This window comes from Planococcus citri, chromosome 3, assembly GCF_950023065.1.
Source record: "Planococcus citri chromosome 3, ihPlaCitr1.1, whole genome shotgun sequence".
Classification (NCBI taxonomy): Eukaryota; Metazoa; Arthropoda; class Insecta; order Hemiptera; family Pseudococcidae; genus Planococcus; species Planococcus citri.
In genome coordinates this window covers 22,761,107-22,788,295 of record NC_088679.1, presented here as the reverse complement: position 1 = coordinate 22,788,295, position 27,189 = coordinate 22,761,107, and the positions used below count along the sequence as shown (strand labels likewise).

Sequence of the window (27,189 nt, the reverse complement as noted above, 5' to 3'; positions counted from 1 at the left end):
TGAATTATTCATTTTTGACGTTGAAAAATTTTCTGGTCTTGAAAATCCACTCGCGATGACGTTTTATTGCATTGGAACAGTGCAACTTTTGAGCTTCGTTTTATAGGTTGTGTAATAAAGAAAGAAGTAAACTTCGTTTTTATACTTATTTGAGGTGTCATACCTATTTATATGAGAAGTCAGCATTTTGTTTGATTTTTATTCGTGACTGTCGAATTGAAATTGTTATTGCTGTCGAATTATACTGCACTTGGAATGATTTCATGTTCGAGTTCTTTTTTTGTATAAAATAATAAGGTAAGAATGCACTCCTATACATCAGAAAAAAACATAAGTGTTTGATTTTAAGTACCATCTACTTACCTATCGCATATCCAACGATCTATTAGGTGCGTTACGAAATTGGAAAATTTGTCAATAATCAGTAAGCAGTTGACAAAACAGTTGAAAATCATAACTTATCCGAGTACTGAGTTAATTTATTTGCTGTCACGTACGTATCGTTAAGACTGTAACGAATTATACGTGCATAGAGAAGGCATTTTCCACTTTGAATGATTTACAAATGTAGGTATAAAAGCAAAGCTTAAATTTTAATTTTGTTACAATTAATGAAAAGTTGCTAAACTTTCTACAGTAACGAAATCATCATGCTGTTAAGTTACAAACTGGTAGAGATAGAATAGCATTTTCAAGTGTTTATGGCGCCAACTTTTTCACTCTATTGAAGTTTAATGCCACGGCATATTGTTTTAATTAAATTTATCTTTATAATTAGATGCATAGGTACGCGCATAGTATCACTGTCATCGTCAGTCTTACTACTTCGTGTACACAATTCTAATCAGAAACTTGATATCTGTTCATTTATCAAAGTGCATTTATGTACCTAAGAATTTGTGTATTTTGATGAAGTACCTATAGGTATAAGATTCCAGACTAAATGGATTTCAGTATGTCTATAAAATGCTTATTGATTCCTGGAAGTTTTAATTGAAAAAAGTACTAGGTATTGTGGGAGGATGTGATGAGGAGAGGGGTCTAAAAAGTAAATTGACTAATCTGAGAGGGAAGAGAAAATTGAATTGAAATTAGTATACTCTTAATACTATGAGTATTAACATTTCAATTTTCGAATGAACAGAATGAACCATGCAACTACGTACAAACTACAAAGTTAGAATCGAAGTGTCAGTGTCACGAAATTATCAAGTGTAACGAATTGAAAATTGAAAAGATGAGACTAAAATTTAATGATTTTGAAAATGTTTGAAATACCTAAAAACGTAAAAAGAAAAGAAAAAGAAAACGAGAAAAAAAATTTAAAAAATCTAAAAAACCATCAGCTGACGTCATTGTTGGAGGAAGAGAGAAGGGAAAGTGGGAAAGTAAATAATTCTGATGACGTCACAAGCTTGTAATCTTATCAACAAGACTTGTTATCAATTTATCAACAAAAATTTACGAACTTGTTTCAATTCAACTTTCAAGTCAGAATAATGATTTAGTAGTGAAAGTTCATGTCTTTGAAGATATAAAATCGTATCCGATCATTCAATCGTTTGAAAAATGAATGTTTTAAAAAATATATTCGGTAAATCTTCGTATTCGTACGTTGAAAAAATCCACAACGTACGAAAGTTTCACCTAAGTAGTGCAAATAAAACACGCTTCGTTCAATACACGTCGAATGAAAACACTCAAAGTTTAGGTATTTTATCCAAAGACTCGACCGAAGTAATTGACTTGAGCAACGTGAACTCCAGTATACCGAATACGTTGGTGGAATACCTTCGAAATGAATCCGAATATAGCAAAATAATACCCAAGTTAGTATCACTTATAGTTTACTTACATTTATTCTTCGTTCGAATCACCTTACATTTCCATAATTTGTTATAGAATACTGAACGAGAAGAAGCTAGTCTATAAAACCGAACAAATAAAACTACTCGCTCCAGTTACCAAACCAGATAAAGTAATTTGCGTGGGACTTAATTACAAAGGACATTGTGATGAGCAAAATAAACCTTACCCAGAGGAACCATTCTTCTTTACGAAATTTCCTAGTACCATCATAGGACCTAATGATGCTTTACTTCTTCCAGTTAAATCTAAAGTTAGTCGTACAGTTGAAGATGATGGTTTCGTGAAGTCAAGTAGCTTGTATAAATTTATTAACATTTTCAGGCTGTGGATTGGGAAGTCGAATTGACTGTTGTTATTGGAAAGACGGCTAGATTTGTGAATATTGAAGATGCTTCCGAATATATCTTCGGTTATACCGTTGCTCAAGATATTTCAGCTCGAGATTGGCAAACGCCGAAGAAAAATAATGGACAGTGGATTTTTGGTAAGATAATGGTATGTTTTGTGTTTGAAAAAAGAGACTGTTTGATTTAGCAATTATTTTTTTCTAGCTAAAAGTATGGATCAGTTTTGTCCACTGGGTCCTTGTGTAGTTACCAAAGATGAAATACCGGATCCTCATAATTTACAAATTTCGTGTTCGGTGAATGGTGTTCAAAAACAAAACGCTAATACGGTGGAATTAATTCATAGAATTGATAAATTGGTTTCATATTTATCAGAGTAATAATGATGTTTTCACGTACTCGAAAATAGCAGTGTTCGATTCTCATACAATTATTATTTGTTTACAGATTGATCACTTTATTGCCTGGTGATATTATTTTGACTGGTACACCAAGTGGCGTTGGAGTGTTTCGAAATCCCAGAGAATTTCTAAAAGTAAAACACCAACCCCATTAAAAATGATATTCTTAGAAGTACGATTGGTCGATAATATTTTCATACTGTAATATTTGTGTTTCAGCCTGGTGATCGAATCAAGAGTGAAATTTCATCCATCGGAGTTTTAGAAAATTCAATCGTATAGTTACCGAGCATATTGTAATAATTATTTGTACATAATTATTGTAAAGCGAGCTTATTATTTTCGCGTTGAATAAATGCCCGTGTAAATTTCACAACTACGGTATAAAAGTTTGGCAACAGTTTATTATTTACAATACAAAAACAAAAACAAATCGAGGTCGGCAATTAAATAACGTACAGCAAACGTAGAAAAACTCGTTCATTTTCTTTTTTTACGTGTTACTCTATAAGGAGGTTTATGATCATTATGTTTCATTGTGTTATTTTCGTAATTCTTCGTAGATTGCTTGGATTTCTCTTTAATCGATATTCTACTGTTACAATGATTTGGTTTACCAGTTTCACCCTAAAAAATTCGAGTAAAATAATGAACGAATTAAAGAAAAAAACTATCAAGTAGTGATATGAAACTTACTTCAGCCCATTCATTCTGCAGTTCTTTCAACATATTCGGCGTTAGTAAGCCCTGAGCTATTAATCGATCAGCTAAACGGCCTTTGCCAATCGCAGGTTGTTCGGGTTTCTTTTGCAAAGCGCTATAATCTTCTTCGATGTTGACGGAGATTGCTTTATCGGAATTCTGTAGCAGTCTTGTAATTTGTAATACTCCTTGTTGAATCAAAGCGTCTAATTCTGATTGAATATCTCGAATAGGATTTGGTTCGATGAATATGTCAGGGAAACGGTAGCTGCGAGTCAATCATAAGTCAATGTTATTTTGAGCAAGAAATGTATGAAATTGATAATTTATATTTGTTTTACAAACTTACCTGAACCATAAGTATAAATCTAACACATCGAAAACCGATTCTAAATGTACCAACTCTAGAATAGTTTTAGGTAACGAAAGCGGCCATCCAATATGATGACTAACCCAATCAAAAGTGATAGGTTCATTATTACTATACTGTTTAGCAAACTGTAACCAAATCGAAACAATCAGATCAAAATCTCCATCGACAATAAAAGATTAAATGAAGTTCGAAAAGTACCTTAAGAAACATGGAACACACAAATGCCATTCTTCGATTAAGCGGTGCACAACAGAAAGTATACCGAGCTCTGAGGGACAGTGGAACGTGTTGTAACATATCTGCTAAGAATTTGAAATCTTCGATGCCACACATGAAGTATAATTCTTCGTCAACTGTTGATAATGTTACGAATATGTCCTACGAACAATCGACAGAGTTGAATTCAAAGAAGTCCTTGCATTTTGGTCTCACTTGGAAGTGTATTTACCATTAAATTAGAGAGAGTGGAATGAGGTAAATGATAGGCATATAGTTCGATTTGTTCGGCTGTAGGATGAATTCCGGCTTTAGTCAGTGGATCGGGTCGTTGAGTTAACAGATGTTTTAACGTCTTCAAATCTTCGGCTTTGAAAGTAGTGACGTATCCCTATCAAAAGAACACGAATATGATGAGATTTCTTCGTTAAAAAATATTCACATTTTACGTGGCTAATGAATAGACACCTTTTCATATTGGGTATTGAATCTACCAGCTCGGCCAGCGATCTGTAGAGCTTGAGAAACTGATATCGTGTCCATTTCTTTCTCACCTTTCTCATTGACAACCGGTTTAATAAGCGAATAAAAGATCACCCTTCGTATACTCCTGCAATCCAATATAAAATTAATTAATCAATTGGATCATTAAAGAGAGTGAGTTGATAACAGAACAGAACATACAAATTCAAACCCATCCCAATTGCATCGGTGGCAACTAATACGTTACAAGAGCTCTCCGGATCGTTGAACTTTTGAGCTTGAGCAAGTTTAGTATTCGGTGGAAGACCTCCATATATCACAGCTACTTCCTTACCACTACCTTCGATTCCTCGACTGACCTAGTTGAATGAGAAAAATACTCTATTATGATGAGAAATTAACATATTTTTTATTTCGTTCATAATTCACACTCACCGAATAAACGTCATTTTTACTAAAACAAACAACGCAATCGCCATTTCGAATATTATCCAAAGAGCAGACAGCACTATCTTCAATATGCAGTTCAGTCAGTCTTTTATATTTGCAAACATCAACATCTTCGTTAGTGGTTAACATAAGGTTTCTAATAAGATCCACAGCTCCTTCTTCACCACAAACGTGTATTTCATCGGCAACTAAACCAAGCAGAGCTCTTGTCCAAGCCCACCCTCTGGTAGGATCTTTAATCATTTGAATTTCATCTATCACAGCTACTTCATCTGAAAAACGAAAATATCAATGAGAAAAAAATGCATTTTAACAACTCATAATTATTATTACAAACTTACAATTTTGCAACAACGAAGTCATCTCGACTGTACAAGATACATGTGAAGCTGGTTCGTTTTCACTGATAGCATATTTACGTTCTTCGCCGGTTACCAAATCACAAGGTGTTCCCTACCAAAAAAAATAATAACTATTAAGAAGAGAAAAATATTAATATTACACACAAAAATCAACTTACTCTATCATTCGCTTTTCTAAAAACTTCAGTCGCTAGCAACTTTAATGGGCCACAATAAACACCAGATTTAGACTGCAAGAATCGTTCTAAAGCGCGATAAGTTTTACCACTATTGGTTGGTCCGGCATGGAAAATGATTTTTCTACATTTAGCTCTGGCTGCTGGGTACCTGTGCAATAGCGAATTTTTAACATACTGAAAGAATCGTTCGAGAGATTTTCACAACCAATACGTACCAATTAGGTGGAGAACGGAGATCGCTGATTTTTCTAAGATCGTCCATACATTCGAGATGTGGAAACATTTTTTTAGCAAATCGTAAAAAATATGGAAAAATATCGCTAACATGACCAGCTCCTTGTAATACATCGCTAAGAGCTATATGCAAATCTACTTCTAGATTTTTAACTTCTAAACAATGTTTTCTGAAGTTTGTATAAGCCTGATGCAATAAATAATCTGAAATTGGAAATAAAACACATTGAATGAATCCGATTCAAAAGTAATGAGAAATATATGTGCAACTTACTGTCTAATCCTTGTTCAGCAGCTAGAATTTTGATTTCTTTATTCTGATAGAAAGCATTTATAATTTTTATCAAATCATTTTTGTTCAGCTGGCCAGTGAGTTCAGCTCCTACGTTTATATCGTCAGGATTCGATTTCACAGGTACTGGAGTGAATAACGTAGATAAATGGGAATCGTCTGTCTTCGGTCGACATAATATTCTGTTGATATTCAGCTGCCTGATGTAAATCCTCCTCGATAGTGAAGTTTCAGGAATTAATCCTAACACACGATGACATCGCGTACAAGATCTAGCTGCACGAAACATATCTCATAGTACTTAGTTACATAGAATTAAAATCTTTCGAATTGATCTGTTTACTGACTACGATTTCATTATCTATTCAAAGTTAAAAATAGGTTATTAAATTAAATTGCAAAACTGCAAAAGGTAAAATTTTGGCACGTTCTTCAAAAAATTTTGAAAAACAGAAAATTCTGATTTTGATAAGAAATTTCAAAAACCAACAACAACAAGAAGACCGGGCGCAAGGTCGTTCCTATATCTTACAACACTTGCAACTTTATTGAGGACGGAAAATACATTTTTTTGAAAGGATTGGGAATAAAAATTATTATTTTTGCAAAAAGTCGTTTTTTTGAAACTATTTTTAGAAGTTTAAATACGTTTTTTGAAATTTGAATCAGTTGTTCAGCATAAAAAAACTTTTTAAAAACAGAATCCAGGTTCAGCTTCAAGTTGGACTGAAGTGAACCAAAAGTAAAATTTTTCTTATCATCAAAATCGCACATGCTTGAATTTTATTTTCATAAAAACGCGAAAAACACATAAAACTGGCAATTTTATGGGATAAATGTTATTCAAAATTACTGTTTAATTCATAATTGAAAAGTATTCATCATGGATCAAGACGACGTAAGTAATCTGTGTTCAATTTACCTTCTTCTATACTGAAAACATCCCAATCACTGTAGCAATTCAAATCCAACGTTCGGTCACAATTTTCTAAATTTCCCGGATTATTCTCCTCGAATCTGATATCTTAGATAATAGTAGATAATTAATCAATAAATGTATCAATTTTCTTCCTTTTTCAGGTTGTGTGGAGTATAATAAAGTCGAGCTTCTGTTCTTTCAAAGTACAGTAAGTGATCGTTGAATTCTGTCCTGCTGCAATAACAGTCGAACTAAATATTCTAATCAACGTTTCTCTGTTTACAGAACCGATTCGACTCAATTTTGTAGAAATGAGTACAATCTCACTGGTCTATGTAATCGTACCACATGTCCTTTGGCCAACAGTCAATATGCTACGGTCCGAGAAGAAAAGGGAATTATTTATTTATACATGAAGACTGCCGAAAGGTACGTTGTAACATGGGTTCTCTGTATTACGAACTTATGTAACGCAGAATTAATCGGTAATTGAAATGTTTATTAGGTCCGTGTATCCTCGTAAACAATGGGAAAAGATTAAACTATCTAGAAACTTCGAAAAAGCTATCAGACAGTTGAATGAAAACTTGTTGTTTTGGCCTGGACACTTGAAGCTGAAATGCAAGCAACGTTTCGTTAGAATTACCCAGTATTTAATCAAAATGAGGAAATTGAGATTAGGAAGACAGTAAGTATTGGCATTTCTTGTTTCCAAGACCAATACGATTCATTCTTAACACGATATGTATCTCATTTCAGAAAAAAATTGATTCCGCTGCAACGTAAAATAGAAAGACGTACTAAACGAAGAGAAGATACAGCTCTAATAGCTGCAAGATTAGACAACGCAATCGAAAAAGAATTAGTGGAAAGATTGAAGAAAGGAGTTGTACGTTTTATTTTTTCCAGCTTTTCGAGTACATAGTAATTTTTAGATTTCTAATTCATTATTGTTTGAATTTTTTGCAGTATGACGATATTTATAATATTCACACTAAAGCTTTCGAAAACGCTCTTCAAACTGAAACCGAGGTAAAGTACTTGTTCAAATCTTGTGTTACTATACCACTTTTGTATTCATTTTATGAACGTGTGGATCTGATTTGAATTTTTTTCGTAGGAACAAGATACCGAAGCTGTCGGAGAAGAAGAAGAGGAAATAGAAGAATCTGACGAAGTTGATGAATTCGTTGAAGCTAGTGATGATGTAAGCTTCTTTTCTCTCGTTAATTATTTGTATTGGAGATATTTTTTTAAAATGAAATATTCAATTATTCGTGTTTCAATTTAGGATACCGATAAGGAAATAGAAATGGAAGAAGACTTCGTTCCAAGTGAAGAAGAAGTAGACACCGTTGATATTGAGGTATTTTTCAATATTTATCTAAGTAATTATGGTATTACTTGTATAAGTACCAGGGTATGTAATGTAGGTATGTATTTAATTTACTCGATTTGTCTCATTGTAGGATGTTCCTTTACCTGCTAAAAAATCTCCTAAATCGCTGAGGAGACGATCCAAGAAGCAAGTTGAAATTGAATATGAAATGAATTGATGATTTTATGTGTATTAGGTATTGTTGTCATGTTATATGATTGTGTTTTTATAATAAAAATTTTGCTGGATTTACTCTATTCATTTCGTATGTATGACGACTGACGAGTACACTTTTAATGACACCAAGATTTCGATACATCGGTATTCTGTCGTGTTACCATGCTTTTTAGCTTCAGTTTTGAGAAAAACGTTTCCAACAAATCAACAATAATGTTGAAATATTCATCGAGCTATGTTGGATTTCAAACATCAAAAATTTTGATCTGTTACAAGGGAGGGGGTTGAGTATTTACAAAGCGAAAAATTATGATCATTGTGCGGATGATTCATCGCAAAAAATTGAAACGTTCAAGTTACTACTGTGCTGAAGGAAAGACACCCTTGATCGATGAAAGAAACATATCGTGATGTCATAACAAAGGAATGCAGTGTGACAGCTTTGCTGCAAATAGTAGATAAGATAAGCAGACAATGCACTGCTCGATCATCGTGTTAGGGTTTTTATTTCGTTGTTTACTAAATTTCTTAGATCGGCAGTTTGTGATCGGAGTTCGGGAGTACGCGTTCGGTTAATCTGTGTTGACAATTCCGCCAGTTTTGAGCGATTCTTTCGAATTTAAAGTTACCGGTAATTTTGAAACTATATCAAATTATTGTTTCAACTCTCGTTTCGGTGATAGTATTGTGTCAAACCGTCGAGACGTCGATGATCGAGATGAATTGGTCATCATCAACAGGAATAGACGAAAGATCGGTAGTTTTTCCATTGCAACAAAGATAATTCATCTGCTCATCCATATCCATTCTGGTACGTATACTTAATCACCCAATCGTGATCATTGGTCACTTTTTAAATGCATGTTTTACGCTAATCTATACAGTAAGTGCTCATAAGTATCTACCATGCAATGGTCGATTTCAGTTTTTGGTTTTCAATTATTAATCAAGTTTGAAATACCACGATGCTGAATAATTCGCAGGTTTGATGAAAATTGGTTCAAGTTTTTGTTAGTTTGGCTATCTACTTATTTTTGTTTTCCAGTTTTTGTCGTCGTTTGATTTTCAAAAGTTCTCTTAGAAATTACTGCGGGTATTGATGTATTAGATAGAGAATCATCATCTCATAGATAACTATATCTAACTATATCCCATAAAGCGGTTTTGTTATGATTATTCATTCAGGGAAGTTTTCAAAAACAAGGTTAGCTTGAGAGAGTATCATAATTCACAAAGTGGTTTTGTTGATATCGATAGATGAGGGAATAGAATTTTTTTCAGATCGTGAGACGGATTTTAAAGACGAGTTAGTCGGAAGAAGAATCCGAATTCATGATAGGTAATTTAATACCAAAGAATTTTGAAATTTTCACCAGAAAATCAGGAAATTTCATCTCTCTAGAAATGTTGAAGAATTTTGCTATTTTTTTTTTTTTTTTTTTAAATCAAGGAATTTTGTCAATGAAATTAACAACATTGATTAAGTAGGTAGATAATTTATGCTGTGTTGATTCCGATAGATTCTATTCTGCTTTTCTTGTAAAAAAATTACTCTTGTCAAGGGAAAGAAAAACATGGCAATACAAATGCCCTCCCCTCACTTTTCTTGTTTAATTATTGAATTGTTTATAATTCAAAATTACCTAGCGTTTTAGTTATTTCATTTTCATGTTTTTCAAAATTTCAGTTTTATGATGGATGATTTTGATAAAATGTTTTTGCAATTATTTTTCCCCATTTATATAACTAGGTAAGTACATATAACAATCAAGAAAGGGCACTGGGCTGGGCAGCTAATCAGTTTAGTATCATCAATCAGTCACTCAGTCAGCTTGGGAACTTGTTTCATTATATTTTTATTGCTTCTAATTTGATAACAGTTCATTTTTGATGAGAAATGATTCATTTTGGCTGGAACATAAGATTTTTTTATATCTATTAAAACTTGAAAATCGTGCGAAGATAACATGTACGTAGGTTAGAGTGGATCGCGAGGGAAAAAATGAAGAATTTTCACCAAATTCAATGGAGACTTCATTTTGAGTTGAAAGTCATTTAGAAAATATTTTGGGCCCACAGGTACCCTTGAAGGAGGATTTCCAATTTCAAAAAAACAAGAAAAATATCCAAAACAATTACATTTTTGGTTTTTTGAAATTCACAATAATGACAAAACTTGGCACCACTGAATTCCAAAATACATACTTCCACATGTTTCAAAAATGACCTTTCCATGTTTTATTGGCTTAAATGCGGAATGTTTCAGAAGGAGGCACTCTCAAAACACATATTTTAATTTAGATCTAGACCACTTGCCCCAATACAGGTTGGATAGTAGGTGGAGCGATAAAAACATGATTTCAAACATTTTCTGGATGACTTTCTACTCAAAATGAAGGTCTCCACTGAATTTGGTCTAAATCCTCCGAAATTAAATTTTTATGAGACCTACCCAATGCAAGGGACCTATATGATATAGAATATCATCAATTTATAGGTACGTTTGAAATCTTTTTAAAGGATTTTTTTGTGTTCTCATCTTCCAAAGTTATTTGTTATCATGAAAAGAAATCCCTGATAATTTTAGTCCCGCGTTTTCAACTAAAAATTTTGTACAAATAGGTACATAACAGCAAAAAATCCCACAAATTGAAAAAAACAAAACAAAACAAAACAATGTAAACAATAGGTCTAAATTACCTACCTATAGGTACAAATTCCCAACATTTTTCAAAATTTTTGTGGTAATAAGAAAGTATTTTTTTTTGAAAAGGATTTAGATGAATTGAAAATTTTATCAACTCAATTTTTGGAACTCTACACAGGGTGACTGACATAGCTTACAGGTAACCGGAGAACGTTTTTTCTTAAGATATGAGTTACCTATTGTTGGGAAATTTTTTTTACAGAAAATGTTAATTTTTGGTAAACATACATGTTTACTTATTATTAGGTAGGTATCCACATTTTAATTTTTCCCAACTTTGAGGCGTTCCTACCCTTTCCCATAAATTCCAACACCTTTGGGACATACTTTTTTATTGAAACTAATTCTTGAAATGAAACAATTAATAGCTATTATGGGTGTGTTAGGGCGATAAAATTGGAATTTTCAAAATAAGAAACACCCTGAAAACCTATGAAATTGAGACAAAATCAGTTTTTTGGAAAGAATTGGACACTCTGTTGATGCGAATTACCTACCAATATAAAATATGCCTACCTAAAGTAGGTCTGCTGAATGTTCTGTCATCATGCGTTCAAATTATATCGTCCAATACCACTTCTAGAACCTCAAATGAAGAGTCCACGGAAAGAACCAGGTAAGTCACTTTTTTTCAAAAATGAGTTTAGGGTTGAATTAAATTCACATTGAGGAGTAGAAAAATGTAGTCCATTTAGATTTTGAAAAAAATTAATTTTTCGTGGTTAAAATGGCCTTTAAAAAAAAAGAGGAGAGGAGAAAAATGAGCCGAGACCAAATGTGAGGCGACAGGAAGAAAATTTCAACATCGTTAACTATTTAGAATACAAAAATTTTTCATTATGTCATCATAATAATCGATTTTTATCGAATTCAAGTTGTTGCGAAACACTGATTTTTTGATTTTTTGCTTGATTTTTTCACAAAAAGAATGACTTTTCAAGTTGTGACTGGCCCATCTCTTCATTTTTTTTCAACAATGCCTCAAGTTGTGTTTGTGGGATGTTGTGTGATGTATTTCCAGTCATTACCTTGATGAAATTCAAATTCCCTACAAAATTGGAGCATTCTGAGACTTAAAAACGCCGTAACTCAAAAGTTTGAAAAAGTGACTTACCTGGTTCTTTCCCTGGACTCTTCAAATATGAACACAGGCATTTGTAAAAAAAAAAAAAAAAGGATAACTATACTTTTACAATAATAACTGATTTAATTTAATAACAAAATTAAACAAACAGGAAAAAAACACATAACAGAAACTTCAACAACATGGTGTATTTAATTTAATTTGAAGTAACTGATAACTAACATAAAAATTTAATTAATTCATTTGTTTTTTATCATAACAACGATATCAGTACTACATTACGATATTCTAACATTTTGTATATTTGATGCTAAATACATCTAAATCGCCTATTTAAAAAAAAAAAAATAAAACACGTTTAATGTTGGTATGTTTGTTGATGGTTTCATTGTTTGCTCGCCAATTTCAGTGGTATGATGGGTACATTATATGTATTATGTGTATGATTGCGAGGGTATAGGTATAGGTATTGGTAGTGTTATGTACATAAAGTGTTGCATTAAATGCTACAATTTAAACAATTGACAATTTCATTATGCTTTTGCTATTTATATTTATTCTCGTATCCTTATTATAGGTATATATTCTTGTTCAATTTTCATACTTCCTCGTCAAAAAAAAGGGGGAGGGGGAATTGGCTACTACATTTTCTGACCTATTTCATGATTCTGAGACCTTTTGTAGGTAGGTACAGTTGTGTATACTTAATTTTCGTTGTCGTATAGTTCCAGGTTGATATACATGGTAAAAAATCTTGAAAATATGTACAGTTTTATCGTTGGTAAATCTTTATACAAAAGACACAGCTGTTGTACAAAAAAAAGAACGCAAACCGACAGACAGGGAGGAAGAAGAGAAAGAGATTTTTATACATAAACTATATCTTCGTCAGCATTTTACATCACATTTTACTAGTTCGAAGTTGAAAGAATTTTGGCAGATGTCGAAGGCAATAAGAGATGAAATCACAGCATCGTTTCGTACAGATTTTTTTTTTCAAAGCAAAAATTACCTATTACAAATTTTACATTATTTTCAGTGGATTTGGGAATTGAAAAGTTGGTAACCGGGTCGAGAAGCATGTTGGTTCGTTGTACGAGTATATACTTGGTATAAAAAGGGCCAACCATTTTCAAGAATGAATTTTGTGCTTGAATTTTTTTTTTTCGAATGAGTTCGCAAGAAGTGTCAAAAAACTTCATAAGACAGAAACTTATTGCAATGGTAAATCAATTCGATAACTGGTAGGTAGGTATTTTAAAAAGTAATAAAACTTTGAAAACATGACGAAGCATCAAATTATTTGATAGGTAATAGGTACATGAAAATATTCAATTATTCGTCGACATCGAAACACTATATAAGGTAAACAAAAACAAAAATATATACATAAAAAATTGAAATTTCAAAAATTATTTTAAAAAATCGACATTTACTTATAAGATACAGAATAACTAAAATTTAATGTATAGTTAACTCGCAGGAGCTATATGATAATTCACATTTTTTTGGTAAAAAAAAAATATATACGTTCGTATTCTTTTGAAGAATACTTTTTTTAATCACTTGAAATTTTTACTCTTTACGTTTGGTTAATTATTTTACGTTTATAGTGGTTCCCAAACAATTACCACTTGGAAAGTTAGTACAGCGATGATTGAATTTTAGACTGTTTTCAGAATACAACAACAAAGAACAGTATGTGCGCAGATGGAGAATGTTCAACTACTTCAAAAAACAAATTCGTATTGAGCAACCAAAGACAAAAAAAAAAGATAAAAATCATGCTTGAGTAAAGGATAGTGTTGATAGTTTAGTTTTTCTGGACAGGGGAAGAGAGAAAGTCATGTTTCTGGTAATTTGATAGGTGCTCGAAGGAACACGTGTATTTAGGTAGAGGTACAGTTGTAGGGGGAAAAATGTGTAATTAAGTAAATAGGTATAGTGAATAGATATAGTAATGATGAGAAAACATGAAGCAAGTATTCATTAAACAGTCTAACCCCTAAACATGTCTAAAAGCGAATAGTGTAGTTTGTTTAAGGTATCGCTCTAATTTTATTATTACAACAACATTGAGTAACTTTACAAAAAAATCAGTTAATATCTATTAATAATATAAAAGATAATGTTTAAAATCATTTATCAACAATAACATTGTCCTAAAACTAAAAGGATAACAATAACAACAAGATATTGTAAAAAATAAATCACAATATTTAATAATAACATTCGACTGATTTTTTTTCTTCGATTTCTGTTTACTCGAAATTTTGTCATGTATAAGGTAATGTAACAATTTTTTGGGTATTTTTTTTGTGGTTTTTCAATTTTTTTTTTTTTGTTAAAACATTCAAAGCCGTAATCGTATTAAAGGCTAACCATATTATGAACTAAGTACGTGTAATCTTCCATGTATTATTGTATTGAACAACGACTCTCAATTTGAGATCTTAACTCGTTTACTTGAGTTTCTATGGTATTTTTGAGTTCTGAAAAATAAAAACAAAAATTAAAATAAATTAATAAATAATTGAATAGGCTAGGTGAATAGATGAACTAGAAGCTGATCGATCGAGCACCAAAAATTATTTTCAAATGCGCTAAAAAATCTGGGTTATCAAAGTTCAAATTTAACCACAGCAAAAGATGTGTTTCAATTTTATCATTTAAAAAAATTACAAAACCAATTTCAATTTGAAACAGTTTCATTCATTCCTCAAGCAAGCATCCTGTACACTCTCATAAAAATTTGAAAACCTCTCTCGTACCTATTAGTGAAGAGATGAAGAACGAATTTCAAGTAGAAAATTATCAACATTTTGTCCTACAGAAAAAAAAAGGAGAAAAAAATCATTTCGGAAATTTTCCAAAAATTGGTTTACAAAGTAGGAAGTGTTCAATTTAAGGCAAAATACTCAATTTCTCGAATGGCATAGGAAAAACTAAAGGATCTCATTTCATGATAAAATTGTAATTCGTATTCAATGATGCTACTCGCAATAGTTGCCCAAAATGTTCTGATTGTTTTCCCGGTCATATTTATATTATAAGTTCGTTTAATTTTCTCATTTTTTGCCTTTTTTTTTACTATGCAAGTAGCTAGCGTTGTAAATGGTTCGAACGATAGAATTTTGTGATATGAATAGTACAATATTACAGGGTATTGCTTACTGCTTAGATATAGAAACTTACTCGTAAACTCATCTTCATCTTCTGCTTCCGCTTCGCGAGCAAGCTCTTCAGGAGTTTTCTTTTTTCTCATAAGTGGATTAATAGGTTCTTCTGGCGGTGCCTCTTCTACTACTTCTTTCTTTTTAATGTTATACTGCGAACAAAGATGAAAAATCGTTAGGTTTGCTTGCAGGTGTACCAATCGCATTGATGGTACAGTATGCGATTCGAAATTTTTTTGAAACCGCTGCCCTTTGAAATTTTAATTATGCAACCATCTTTATTTCCAATCGTTTCCAAAAGTACCTATTTTTGTGTAAACTTTTTTTTTTTTTATCAAATTACATAAATATATCTAAAATAATGATGTATGTCAATGGACCAGCTATTGAATTCAAAAAATGAAGGGTGTCATCTAAGGGCTACCCTCTTGGTTTTTCTTTTCATTTAGGTACCTACTTATTTATTATTTTTTTACCTGCCTTGCAGTTTTCAAATTAGAAACTCAACCTAGTGTGAAATTAACACCCACCCTAACTAAGAGTTTGTATGGTATTTATGGATACTTTACTTCATCTACTAAGTACATAGACAATCTATTTATATACCCGAGAATTTCCCTAATTTTTTTGAGAGTTGATTCTAAATTGGATTTACTTACAATCAAGCTTCCTGGAATTACTTGATTTTTACTGAATTAGTTAGTAGGTAATCCTATTTGATGAAAAATATTCAAATTATATGTAGGTACCTATTCTTTAAAACAGCACAATAAGGTCTTTTTCGGTTTCAGCTCAACTTCAGAACTGAAGGAGCCACTTGAGTATTATTGTTTGAAATTTTTAAATTTCTCTTGTGAATTTAGTTTTGAACGTAGGCGAAATAGTATCTATACCTATCATATTGGGAGCACATTCAAAGTTCTATACATTAAGTTTCATCTTTCCAAGGGAAAATGGTTAAAACTGATCAGTTCTGATCTGGTATGATCAGGTCTATTCAGATCTGGACCGATCCAACGAGACCTTCTGTAGGTTCTATTGGATCTGATCGGGTGTGAACAAATGTTATGTGATCAAAACTCTGATCTGATCAGATATAATTAGCAATTGGATCTGGCGAATGTTCGTAGGTATCTGACGAGTCTTTATCTGGTCACTAGTGTCAGATCCAATCAAGTCACGCCGCGCCTATAGGATATATTATCCAGTCTGAGATTAAAATTCTAAGTCTGAGATCTGATCAGATCTAATTGAATCTGAGGAATGCCCGGATTCGATCAGGTCTAAATAAATTGAAACCGATCAAAACTTTGATCAGACTAAATCTAGGTCTGGTCAAATTGGTTACCGTCCATTTCCCCGAATCCATCAACCCAAAACTAAAATTCCGGCTTTCCCGAATCAATATACCCGAACATCATTTCCCCGAGTGACAAAAGTTCGACAAAATATCTAAGAATTTTTATTACAAAAGACGTATTGAAAATTTTTGAAAGTTTTTCGTACAATTAAGAGTAGTTTTTTTGATTTTTTGGATCATTACTTAATAATTGATTGAGCTGACGACGTTATACGCTCTTCCTCCACCCCTCTCCCCATTTGGTTTCTCTGGTAGATTTATCGAATTAGAAAAAATATATTGAGATGGAAAAAAAAAACATGTTTTTGGGTTTTTCATAGAAAAAATTCAATTTTTTTAGTTGTCATAAATTCATTAAAAACTTCAATAATTTTCAAATTTGAGAGCATTATTTTTATTTTTTGGATCGTTCATAAAATTATGATGAAAAACGCACATCCCTTGCACCCCATCATTCTAAATGTTCAATTTTCATCATACTCCTCCCCCCACCCTTCTGAATATGATGCATTCAAAGGGGATTTTCTTGTTTAAAAATTGGTGAGATATATTTTTTTTCTCAAATTTTGGACAATTTTTCAATTTTTTTTTTCAAAGTTTTTCGACTCTGATCTGAACTAATCTTGACGTGGATAGAAAAAATGAAAAAAAATCCGCCATTTTCGATGACAGAGAGAAGAATTAAAAATTTATAATCCATCTGAAGATTTTACCGGATTTAGGATTTTTAATTTCGGGTATTTATAATTCGGGATTTTGACATTCGGGATCATAAAACAGCACAAAAGTCAGGATTAAATTCCATTATTTTCTTCAGGGGTTTGTTGTCTAATTTCAAAATCAAACGGGTTGCAGCACTTGGGAAATGTTTTGATCAATTTATTTATATGTAGTCTATTCGTGTTTGAAAATGGGTTAAAATTGACGAGATTCGTCTTGGGCATTGAAGGCATGTTGAACTTTAATAAGTGTCACGAGTTGTGGGTACAAACGTTTTTTTTTATTCGTCATTTTCAGGATCTCTCAATAGGTTGTCCGAAGATTTAGGGAGTCGATATTTCAGTCAGGTTAGTCCAAAAATATGTCAAAAGTTGGGTGATTCAATCGCAAAATAGATAATTATACAATACCTACTGGTTTGGCAGTTTTTTGATAAATTAGGTAGGTAATGATTTTTTTGGAACCTAAATTACAATATCACAAGAAAGTTTTCTTTGGTAAATTACTCCTGATTTTTTGGTAAAACTAAAATATTGGTAATATTTTGGTGAATTACGGTAATTTGTTGGTAAATTACGGTAATTTGTTGGTAAATTACGGTAATTTGTTGGTAAATTGCGGTAATTTTTTGGTAAATTACGGTAATTTGTTGGTAAATTACGGTAATTTGTTGGTAAATTACGGTAATTTGTTGGTAAATTACGGTAATTTGTTGGTAAATTGCGGTATTTTTTGGTAAATTACGGTAATTTGTTGGTAAATTACGGTATTTTTTGGTAAATTACTGGTGATTTGTTGATGAATTACAACCGTTTTTGTTGGTAAGGTATTGGTAATTTTTTGGTAAATTACCGGTAATTTCAATTTTTTTGTAAATTACACTGCAGGTAATTTTAATGTTTTGGTCAATTACAGGTAATTTTTTGGTAAATTACTGGTACTTTTTTGGTCAAATACCGGTACTTTTTTGGTAAATTACTGATAAGTTTTTGGTAAAAACTGGTATTTTTTGGTGAATATAACTGGCAATTTTTTTGGTAAAATACTGGTAATTTTTTGGTAAATTACCTACTACCTAGTAATTTTTTGGTGAATTACTGTTAATTTTTTCTGGTAAATTATTGACAATTTTTTTGGAAAATTGTAGGCATTTTTTTGTTAAATTAAATTTAAGAAATGTTTAGCCAATTGCCAGTAGTTCGAAGTGAATTAGGTAGGTATTGGTTAATATTCAGTAAATTGCTAGTGATTTGAGAAATTGTGGTAAATTACTGGTAATTTGATAATTTTGGATTACTGGTACCATTATGAAAAATTAATTATTTGCTTTGCCAAACTTTCAAAAATTACCAACTTTTTGACATTGAGTGAGACTTCTAGAGTCTTGGAAGAGGTCCCGTTGAGTTCCTACCAAGTTCCCACCAATGCCATTTCATTGTTGAGAAAAGAAGAAAGAATCAGATCCATGATTTATAACTTATTCTCTTTCAGTGAAGATTTTCATCTCCCCCCCCCGATTTTCCTTTTTATTTGATAGGTACCATTAGGGTATTGCGACTCTTTCTCCAAAACAATTTTTTCTAATGCAAAATAACATTTCTGAATACCCTCTATTCACATTTTCAATAAACAGCCTCCTTCCGTCCCTGTCCGTAATATTGGTCCTCTTATGTAAAGGTCCTCAAAGTTGAAAAACATGTTTAAAAAATCAAAATCCCTCTTCTATGTACTAGGCAATACAAAATTATATTGCAAATTTTGTCTTTTAGAAGAAATTGTGTTAGAGAAAGTGACGTCAGAAAATTCATCATTAGTGAATATACAGTTTTCGAAAAAATGACGTTAGAAAAATTTGTCATCAGAGAAAATGTGTTGGAGCAAACTTCATAGAATCACAAATTAATGATTTGCGTGTCTCTCGATTTTCCCAAAGATGAGACACACAAAATCTTAACCTCGTCATCTCAGCATAGATTGTCAGAATGCTTTTTTAAAATCCATTTTTATTTGAAAAAGACTACATTTTATTTTCATCCATAAGAGTGACGTTCTGTTGAAAATCCACAAAAATGAGTGATGTAAGATTTTTCAGAATAGTCCACGGGGCTGAAATATAAAATTTGCTTCGCAACTCGAAGAATGCTGATTGAAAAAATTATGGTCCAGCCTGAATTTTCGTCAAAAATAAGTCTAGGTATAGAAAGTTGACCAGCTATCAAGTCTATTGTTTTGATAACGTTGGCATGCTTGAAAATATTTTTAAAATGGCAGAACGCTCCTCAAATCATAGATTTCTTTTCATCGAAAAAAATACCTGGCTGATTACACTCTAGTGCAATTTATTGTACCGTATTCCCATATGCAGGTAAACTGTACGACGTACAGCAAAGTCAAAAGCCTCCTTAAAAAAAATACCCATAGCACAGATCTACTTCGATAAAGTTTCACTTTCGATTCCAAAATCAATTAAGTTTTTCGCCATAAATCTTTATCACTTGAAAAAAAAATCGAATTAAAAAAGAATAAGTAAGAAAAAAACACACACATTTATTCCTACACAATGAAACAAAATCGCAAATGACGCTGGACGGGTAGGGTACGAACCCGAACCCGTATCTTTAGAAAAGAAAAGTTACCGGTGAATTAAAAAATATTACTTAAACAAATTCCAATACAAAACACTCGACTGTTTTAAATGAACCCTTATTTTGAGACCATGCGAAAATGAATTATTGTAAAAGAAATTAACGAACGAAGTTTTTGATGAAGTGCATAATTAAAGTATAAAACTCGGCTTTGTGCCATTTCTTTTTAAACTTTTTTTTCTTCTCTTCTTATGATTATTATTAATTTAGAAAAAAAAAAGAGTGAAAAAAATTACGCAGAAGATACAGAGGGAGATGAAGCGATGATGAAGACTAGAAAATGGGGGAAATCAAGGAAAAGTAAACAAACAAGTGAGGAGAAAAAAACAAGTTTGAGAAAAAAGTAAACTGTAATTAATAGAAATGAAAGCTACGTTGTGTAATAAATTAAGTTTTACTCAAACGTTAGAATAAAGGAAAAAATTTAACAACAAATTATAATTAATTTCTTTTTCTCGGCGACTATTTTGTGTTGAAATGAATGACACGGATTTTTTTTTCTTCTTCACTTATTAGGTACTTGGAAAGGGCGTAATTTTTTACTTTGGGTAGAAATCGTAGAATGTATGAAAAAGTATGCTCTTTATTATTTTTTTTTTAAGTTCCAGGAGAATATAGAAGAATTAAATTTGAGTCTCAATAAAACACAACCTGATTTTTTTTTTCAAATTGAACTTTCTTTATGAAACAATAGTCGAGTAATATCAAATGCGAAGACGAATTGTATTTTCGTTGAAATATCTACGCAGATATTTTCACGTCAGAGAAAAATTACACGAATCTATGGTATGATTGTTTGTCGGTGTCTTTTTTGTTGTTTTTTCCCCTCAATTTCGTCATGTAAGATTTTTTTGAGCATTTTGCTCGTTTCATATTCAACCTACATAAAAATTTACCAACGTTTATCGAATATTGATACTTTGATGTGTGTGTGAAATAGAAACACGACGATGACGTTGCCAAATTTGAGTCTGATTTCGAAATCCCAACGTATACCTACCTAGAATGTGTAGGTACGAATGCAATAAGATTAAAGCTTATAAATGTATGAAAAAAATTACGTTTGTTTGAAATGATGTTAGATACAACTCGTATACTATGTACAAGTCTAGATGTGTCTCATGTTTCTCAAGATACAATCATTTTGTCGCGATGAGCTAACGTTCGTTTAAATATTTATGAACAAATTCAAAAGACGATAGCGTCGGCGAAATAAAGATAAGTATGGAGAGCTCCTACGTATTCCCCGAATAGAATTTTTTTCCCTGCTTGTCAGGAATTTATAAAATAAGTCTGAGTAGGTACTAGGTAGCTAGATATAAACTATGTACATACGTAGGTATAATATAGAGTTAGGTACTACATTCGAAATAGAATTTCTATCATTTCAAAAAACTCAAAAATTTCACGAAAATAAATGAACTTTATACAAACTTATGAGCAAAAAATGAAAACCTAATATACATATTCATACTTACAATAAAACCAAAGTAAAATTATAACATAAAAGATAGGTAGCTTTAGATACTTAATGACAAAGATGTACATACAAATAAGCATTACAACAGTGAACAATGAAGACCTATGTACAATATTTAGGTCAACAAAAACGCACAACACACAAGCAATATACCTAAGTACGATACATTTCACGCCTGTTTGACTTTTGAAGTACCTATTCGCAGATCGAGTGCAATTCACGTGGATACAGGCCGTAGAGGTATATTCCGAAGATTACGTTTCAAGTAGCATGTGGCTGGAATATTGTGCACAGTGAATCAATCTGACCCCATTAGGGAGACGCATTAACAAGCCGGACTCCCTACTAGAGTCAATTTGTTCCTCTGTGCAACTGCTACTTAATAATTCCCAATAATTCGACTGTGGTTTTTTCCGGTCTGTTTTCTCGAAATCCGTAGGTATTATTATTCTGCCAATGGAATGTGGCCGTCGTTCACGCGTGCTCATCGTGTTTTCCCAACGTTTTATACCTATTGCTGCAGGTTTTTCCGATAGAATCGGTTGGTGGCGGAGGCATGGTTCTGTTTTGTTCGCTAGTAGAAAAATAGCGAGATGTTTATCGGCATGCTTTTCTGCATTTTACCGTCTTATTTTGCTTCGAGGATGGGTTTAATATTCTGTATTTATTTTTATTTCAAGTAGGTATAGAAGTACATATACGTGTATAATGTGGTTCGTTAAACAATTCTTTGGCCAATCACAAAGCCTAGTTTTGAAATTTTTCTAAAATTAGAGTGAGGTAAAATGAAATTTTGGTGGGATAATTCGAGATTATTACTATCTACCTACTTATTCGTATGTACTTGCTAAATATAGAGATATAAATAGATAATAATGTAACTTGACATAAATTTTAATATTAGGTGATTAACATTAATTTTTATTTTATTGATACCTATCAAGCGAGGAATAACGTTAGCCATCGATATACTTAGGTACCTCTGAATCATGAATTTGAAAAATTGAAAACCAATAATAACATTTTCGGATCACAGTATTGAGACCAAAAAGTGAAAGCTCGGAACTGTGTTTTTGTCAGTTGGCCATTTAAAGCGTTTGAACGTTTGAAGTTATCTATTTATTTTTAAAGGAACTCAAAGGTGGAAAAAATCCCTTGTTCAAATTTTTTTTCAAGTTTTTTCTCTTTCTCTTAAAGAATGTTTAATTTAGACATCGAAAAAAATGACAAAGATTTGAATTTTTTTGCTGAAAAAAAATCCAAGCAGCTTCGTAAAACTTCACACTTTAACGAGCATATTTAAGTATTTCTTATTTTAAGAAAACATTTTCTAAATTAAATCAGATATGTGAACTCTAATTCCAAATTCCATAAAAAAAAAACTCGCGTTATTTATCCTGGAAAATTGCGGAATTTCGAAAAAATTCTCCGAAACGTGTAAACTGATTTCTTGCTGTAATTTTTTGACCTTGGAAAATGTACCTAGCTATCTGTTGATGAAACAATTTTCTGCGAATGATGTTTTATACATTTTTCCTTTGAACAGGTCGGCCAGGTAGGTATACTTGGGTAGGCAGTAGACACATTCTAAGAATATTTTTCATCTCATCATATGTGCGTAGTTTCATGAAGTTGGTATTTGTTGAAAATTTTTTCATGGCTATAAATTTTCGAGAAATACCGACGCGTAGTGCTGCCGTGTGTTTTCAGCTATTTTTCTCCAAATGTGTTTCAATAAATATTTCAACGAAAAATGTCTGGTATTTTTGAGCAGCAAAATTTCGAAAGGTTGCTCAACTCGATTTTTCAATTTTTCTTAAATTTTGGAACTTATTGTAAAGTCCACGAGGCTAACATTTGAAAAGCACCTGAATAAGTTGAAATTCAAAATTATAGTACATCTGAACCACTCCTCCTTCCCTCCCCAAAAAATATGTGTAACTCTAATCTTTCAATTTTTCGAAATTTAAGAATATTTGTCAGATTTTTAAATGATAACTCTCGAATTAAGATACATTTGAAAGTTGAGCTTTCGCGAAAAGGTCGAACTTTGGAACTTTCAAATTTTTCAAAAATTGATTTTAACCTCCTTTCTACTTATGTATCCTACTTCAAACCTACGTACACAAATTCACTTTCACTTTGATTGATTTCATTTTATAGACTTGCAAAATTCAGTACCTATTGAAGCGAAAAATTTGAAACACATAAAAAATTGAGACTTCCTTCATTTAACGGAAGTTTGGGAGGAGTGAGGAAGGGGAGGGTCAGGGATTGAGTCATGATAATTTTTCCCTTCATACAGCAGGAGAAAGCCATTTAAAAAAAATGCAAAATCAGAAAACTATGGCTACAAATGGTTGGTCGATCTAATCGTCAATGATAGGCACGTATTTACGGCAAACTGAGTATGCAATTTTATTAACACGTGTGTTATACAATACGCCATCATGTTCGCAGGCAATTAAAGTTGCGATTTTGCGTAATAATATTATGAACTACCTAAGTACCTTGTACCTAATTAATTATTTTTTTTCGTTTTGAAGAAAAAAGCATAGCGGAGTGAGAACTTGGTGAGAATGGTAAATCAGTCCTTGATTGAAATGTTGAAACTGACCAGTGAATGTTCGTTCTTGTGGTCCAACTCCAATCCCCCTGGCGATGAAATTTTAAAACCACTAGCGCATCCCTCATCACTCCTCTAATAGGAGTAAAATTGACATTTTAGTTGAAAATTTCCATCTTTGATATTTTTTGATAGAACTTTATCAAACTTGCAAGAATCCTAGATGAAATTAAGGGCCATTCGTGGGAATTTTTAAAATTTTTTTCGAATCTAGCTTCTTAGTGAATTGCGCATTTTTAGCTTTTCGATGAAATTTTTAGTAACTTCCTTCAGAGGCTGAATCACAGAAAAAATAATTATGTTTTGTGTACCTACCTAACCTACTCAGGATGTGCAAGATACGTACATAGTTTTTCTGAATTTTTATAGCAGTTGCAGAAAAACTCTCAAAAACGCAAAAACCCGATTTTTTACAATTTTTCCCACCTAATGTGATCAATTTTGAACGAAAATATAATTTCGTGATTGAATTTCGTTATTTTGGGAACTTCTGGCATTCATACTGTAAGTTCAATACTGCTGAAATGATTCATGTTTAAAGTAATAACAACTCGAGATAGGTACATCAAATATAGCAATTTCAGTGAATTTCGATTTTTTTTCCTACCTACTTATTTTCATCGTACCACCTACCTATTGAAATAAAACTCGAAATTTTAAATTCAGGTGATAAATAGGTACACAGTGTACTGACCTACACACTAAAATTGAAGATTTGCCATTTTACTAGCAAATAATTAGATATTATTTCCATGTAAGAACACTTTGCTGATACCACTCTCGACTCTCGTTATTACAGATCCACAGTCCTATCTCTTCCTCACTCCTTAAACCATGCAAATCTGCAACACCTTTGTATAGTTATTTTTTCTTATCGCAGACAATTTCTCGTTCTCAATCACCCTGTATAAATGTAGGTGTATTGTGTACAAACATGACTTTGTTTTTCTTGTTTTTCTTCTTCTTCTTCTTCTTCGATAAAACTAACGAATAAGAATCTTTGCATGTTTACAAAACGTTCTAGCAAACAAAGTTTATGCTTTAAATCACCTCGATAAATAACTCGACTCGATCCTTTCGCGTATATTTTAGGAGCAGACCTAATCAGTGGCACGTAAACATACAGGTACCTCACCTGCTATACAAATATATATGTACGATACCCATTGAGTTGAAAACACGCTTACTTTCACGAATTATCGTCACGTTTATGTACCTATGTATAAAAATAACAACAGCACATCGTATATAGTATAACAATGTCGCGCATCGTTAATTAAAAATACCACCGAAATCAAAAACCGTCGTCGCTGTGTTTCAATCGTATACCTATCCATAAAAATACATCCGTTTTATATCGTAAATCTAGCCACTTCCGCGGGTCAAGTTGAGCATAGATAAACGCATAAACAAAACTATTTTTTCCATTTTTTTTTTTCACTCACTTTTTATACCCCCGAAACATCAAAACTACGTCGTATTTTGACATTTCCAACTTGGCGAGCTTATACTGTAGCGAGTTACATTTAGCGTAACAAAAATCCAACTCGTGGTAGAAAAATTCCCACCTATCAATCATTCCAACTTTAACAAGGGTTTCCTTTATCGTCGCTGCAAAAAAATTCCATTCCGACACCAGTTCCCAACTAGAATATTTTCGCTCGTCAAATGCAATGGTATATCTATAGTAGGTAATAGGTATTTACAGGTGTATGGAAAACATGAATCGTTTTTATACCACCTTCATCCGCATTCCGTACACCCAGGTCTATATGCCGATGTCTGCGCGTACCCGTTACAATTTTAATTTCGTTGAAAGCATTGATATTTCATCAAAACTGTATGCCAATATGCTGCGATGTAGGTACATACATATACAAATGTTAAACTAATATTTCCTTCTATATCAATGCAATACGTCATTCGCCTTTGCTAAAAAAACCAAATGACTTGTCTGTAACCTTCGCCTTTAAATGTATCAATACAGCTATTCGGTAGGTATATCACGCTTTTCTACGTATCTTTTCCCTCTGCTACAGTATGCACATCAAAGATGTGTATTTATGCCTAGATATTGTGAATATCTGAGAAATATCGAGCGGAAAAAATGAATTTTGTAAGTACCTATGTGTACGGCTCATTCATTCTATCGAAAACACATCGAGACAAATTAATTCCTAAACTGCTAATCAAATTATATCAAAGAGATGTAAAAGTTCATGATCTTTACACCAAAAAAAAAAAAAAAAAAAAAAAAAAAACACCATAACAATAGCAATGGATTTCAACAATTAATAGTTGAAGTTTGTGAAAACTCACAAAAAATTTAAAGCTGAAAAAAATTGACTAAATAGTGTATCAATTCTTTGATAAAAAGGTTGTATAAGCTCCATAAAAAATTATGGAAAAATCACATCCAATTCAATAAATACAAAAACTCATCTTCAGAGTAATAGGGAACACGGGAAGCTACAAAAATTAAGAATATTCAGCGCATAATAATTTACGTTTTCAAAAAATTGCACATCAGTGCACTTTTTGGACGATTTTGGTGCCCATATAAAGCCAATGACAGTTTAAAAAATTAATCTGGTAGACCGGTCGTTTGCGAGAACACAAAATAAATCAGTTTTCTCTTAAAGTACTATCCTCTATTTTCATTCTTCTTTTCCTTCTCTTCCTCCTCCTCCTCCTCCTCACCCTTTCTCTTCTTCCTGCCCAATGAACAATGAAAGATGAAAGTGTTAGAAATGAAAACGTCCTGCGTTCCTACACTTTTGTCTTAGAAAATAGAATTTTCAAAATTTCAAAATTACATTATTACAAATTTTGCTTCCTTTTTTAGAAAGTCAAAAAAGCGCCTGGATGTTACAGTATTGAGACTGAGATATATGTACTACAGTCCATGGGTAAGAAAGCAGAGAAGGTGATCTGGAAGAAATACATACAACAACATATGGCATAAAAGAGAATGGCCAGAAGATTGGTGCAAATCAGTGTTAATTCTGC

General features: G+C 32.2%; 4 protein-coding genes across 7 annotated transcripts in view; 2 read left to right on the top strand and 2 right to left on the bottom strand.

Moving 5' to 3' along the window:
- The first annotated feature begins 1,454 nt into the window (after positions 1–1,454).
- On the top strand, positions 1,455–2,993 carry LOC135838498 (fumarylacetoacetate hydrolase domain-containing protein 2). The gene is made up of 6 exons (XM_065354160.1): positions 1,455–1,829; positions 1,903–2,119; positions 2,191–2,353; positions 2,421–2,592; positions 2,664–2,751; positions 2,837–2,993. The coding sequence occupies exons 1-6, from the start codon at positions 1,570–1,572 to the stop codon at positions 2,897–2,899; spliced, it is 963 nt and encodes a 320-aa protein (XP_065210232.1). The 5' UTR covers positions 1,455–1,569; the 3' UTR covers positions 2,900–2,993.
- An 8-nt stretch (positions 2,994–3,001) lies between these two features.
- On the bottom strand, positions 3,002–6,322 carry Suv3 (Suv3 helicase). Its single transcript, XM_065354159.1, has 12 exons — positions 5,891–6,322; positions 5,598–5,820; positions 5,362–5,530; positions 5,183–5,294; positions 4,827–5,113; positions 4,593–4,750; positions 4,377–4,518; positions 4,141–4,299; positions 3,891–4,070; positions 3,669–3,817; positions 3,314–3,587; positions 3,002–3,244 (listed from the first exon to the last, which is right to left on the bottom strand). Exons 1-12 carry the CDS (start codon positions 6,195–6,197, stop codon positions 3,098–3,100), a joined length of 2,307 nt encoding a protein of 768 aa, XP_065210231.1. The 5' UTR covers positions 6,198–6,322; the 3' UTR covers positions 3,002–3,097.
- Positions 6,323–6,587: 265 nt separating this feature from the next.
- LOC135838499 (protein MAK16 homolog) lies at positions 6,588–8,453 on the top strand. The gene is made up of 9 exons (XM_065354161.1): positions 6,588–6,806; positions 6,989–7,035; positions 7,113–7,256; positions 7,333–7,515; positions 7,587–7,716; positions 7,797–7,859; positions 7,948–8,034; positions 8,119–8,193; positions 8,297–8,453. Exons 1-9 carry the CDS (start codon positions 6,792–6,794, stop codon positions 8,381–8,383), a joined length of 831 nt encoding a protein of 276 aa, XP_065210233.1. The 5' UTR covers positions 6,588–6,791; the 3' UTR covers positions 8,384–8,453.
- A 3,888-nt stretch (positions 8,454–12,341) lies between these two features.
- cpx (complexin) overlaps positions 12,342–27,189 on the bottom strand; it is a 478,766-nt gene continuing 463,918 nt past the window's right edge. For all 4 annotated transcript variants that reach the window (XM_065358572.1, XM_065358569.1, XM_065358571.1 and 1 more), the window contains 2 exons: positions 15,369–15,501; positions 12,342–14,665 (listed from right to left, as the gene is read on the bottom strand). In XM_065358572.1, coding sequence (XP_065214644.1) covers positions 14,592–14,665; positions 15,369–15,501 — 207 coding nt within the window. In that variant the 3' untranslated portion in view covers positions 12,342–14,591. The remainder of the gene's footprint in view (positions 14,666–15,368; positions 15,502–27,189) is intronic.

What these genes read in the sequence shown, in the direction of transcription:
- LOC135838499 (XM_065354161.1), top strand. An exon ending in AAAGATTGAAGAAAGGAGTT is followed by an intron (nt 7,717 to 7,796) that starts GTACGTTTTATT and finishes AATTTTTTGCAG; the next exon opens with TATGACGATATTTATAATAT. An exon ending in TAGACACCGTTGATATTGAG is followed by an intron (nt 8,194 to 8,296) that starts GTATTTTTCAAT and finishes GTCTCATTGTAG; the next exon opens with GATGTTCCTTTACCTGCTAA.
- LOC135838498 (XM_065354160.1), top strand. Translation starts at nt 1,570, where the DNA reads ATGAATGTTTTAAAAAATATATTCGGTAAATCTTCGTATTCGTACGTT. An exon ending in TTGGTTTCATATTTATCAGA is followed by an intron (nt 2,593 to 2,663) that starts GTAATAATGATG and finishes ATTTGTTTACAG; the next exon opens with ATTGATCACTTTATTGCCTG. An exon ending in ATCCCAGAGAATTTCTAAAA is followed by an intron (nt 2,752 to 2,836) that starts GTAAAACACCAA and finishes TTTGTGTTTCAG; the next exon opens with CCTGGTGATCGAATCAAGAG.
- Suv3 (XM_065354159.1), bottom strand. Translation starts at nt 6,197, where the DNA reads ATGTTTCGTGCAGCTAGATCTTGTACGCGATGTCATCGTGTGTTAGGA. An exon ending in TCAATACCCAATATGAAAAG is followed by an intron (nt 4,300 to 4,376) that starts GTGTCTATTCAT and finishes TTCTTTTGATAG; the next exon opens with GGATACGTCACTACTTTCAA. An exon ending in CCACTCTCTCTAATTTAATG is followed by an intron (nt 4,071 to 4,140) that starts GTAAATACACTT and finishes GATTGTTCGTAG; the next exon opens with GACATATTCGTAACATTATC.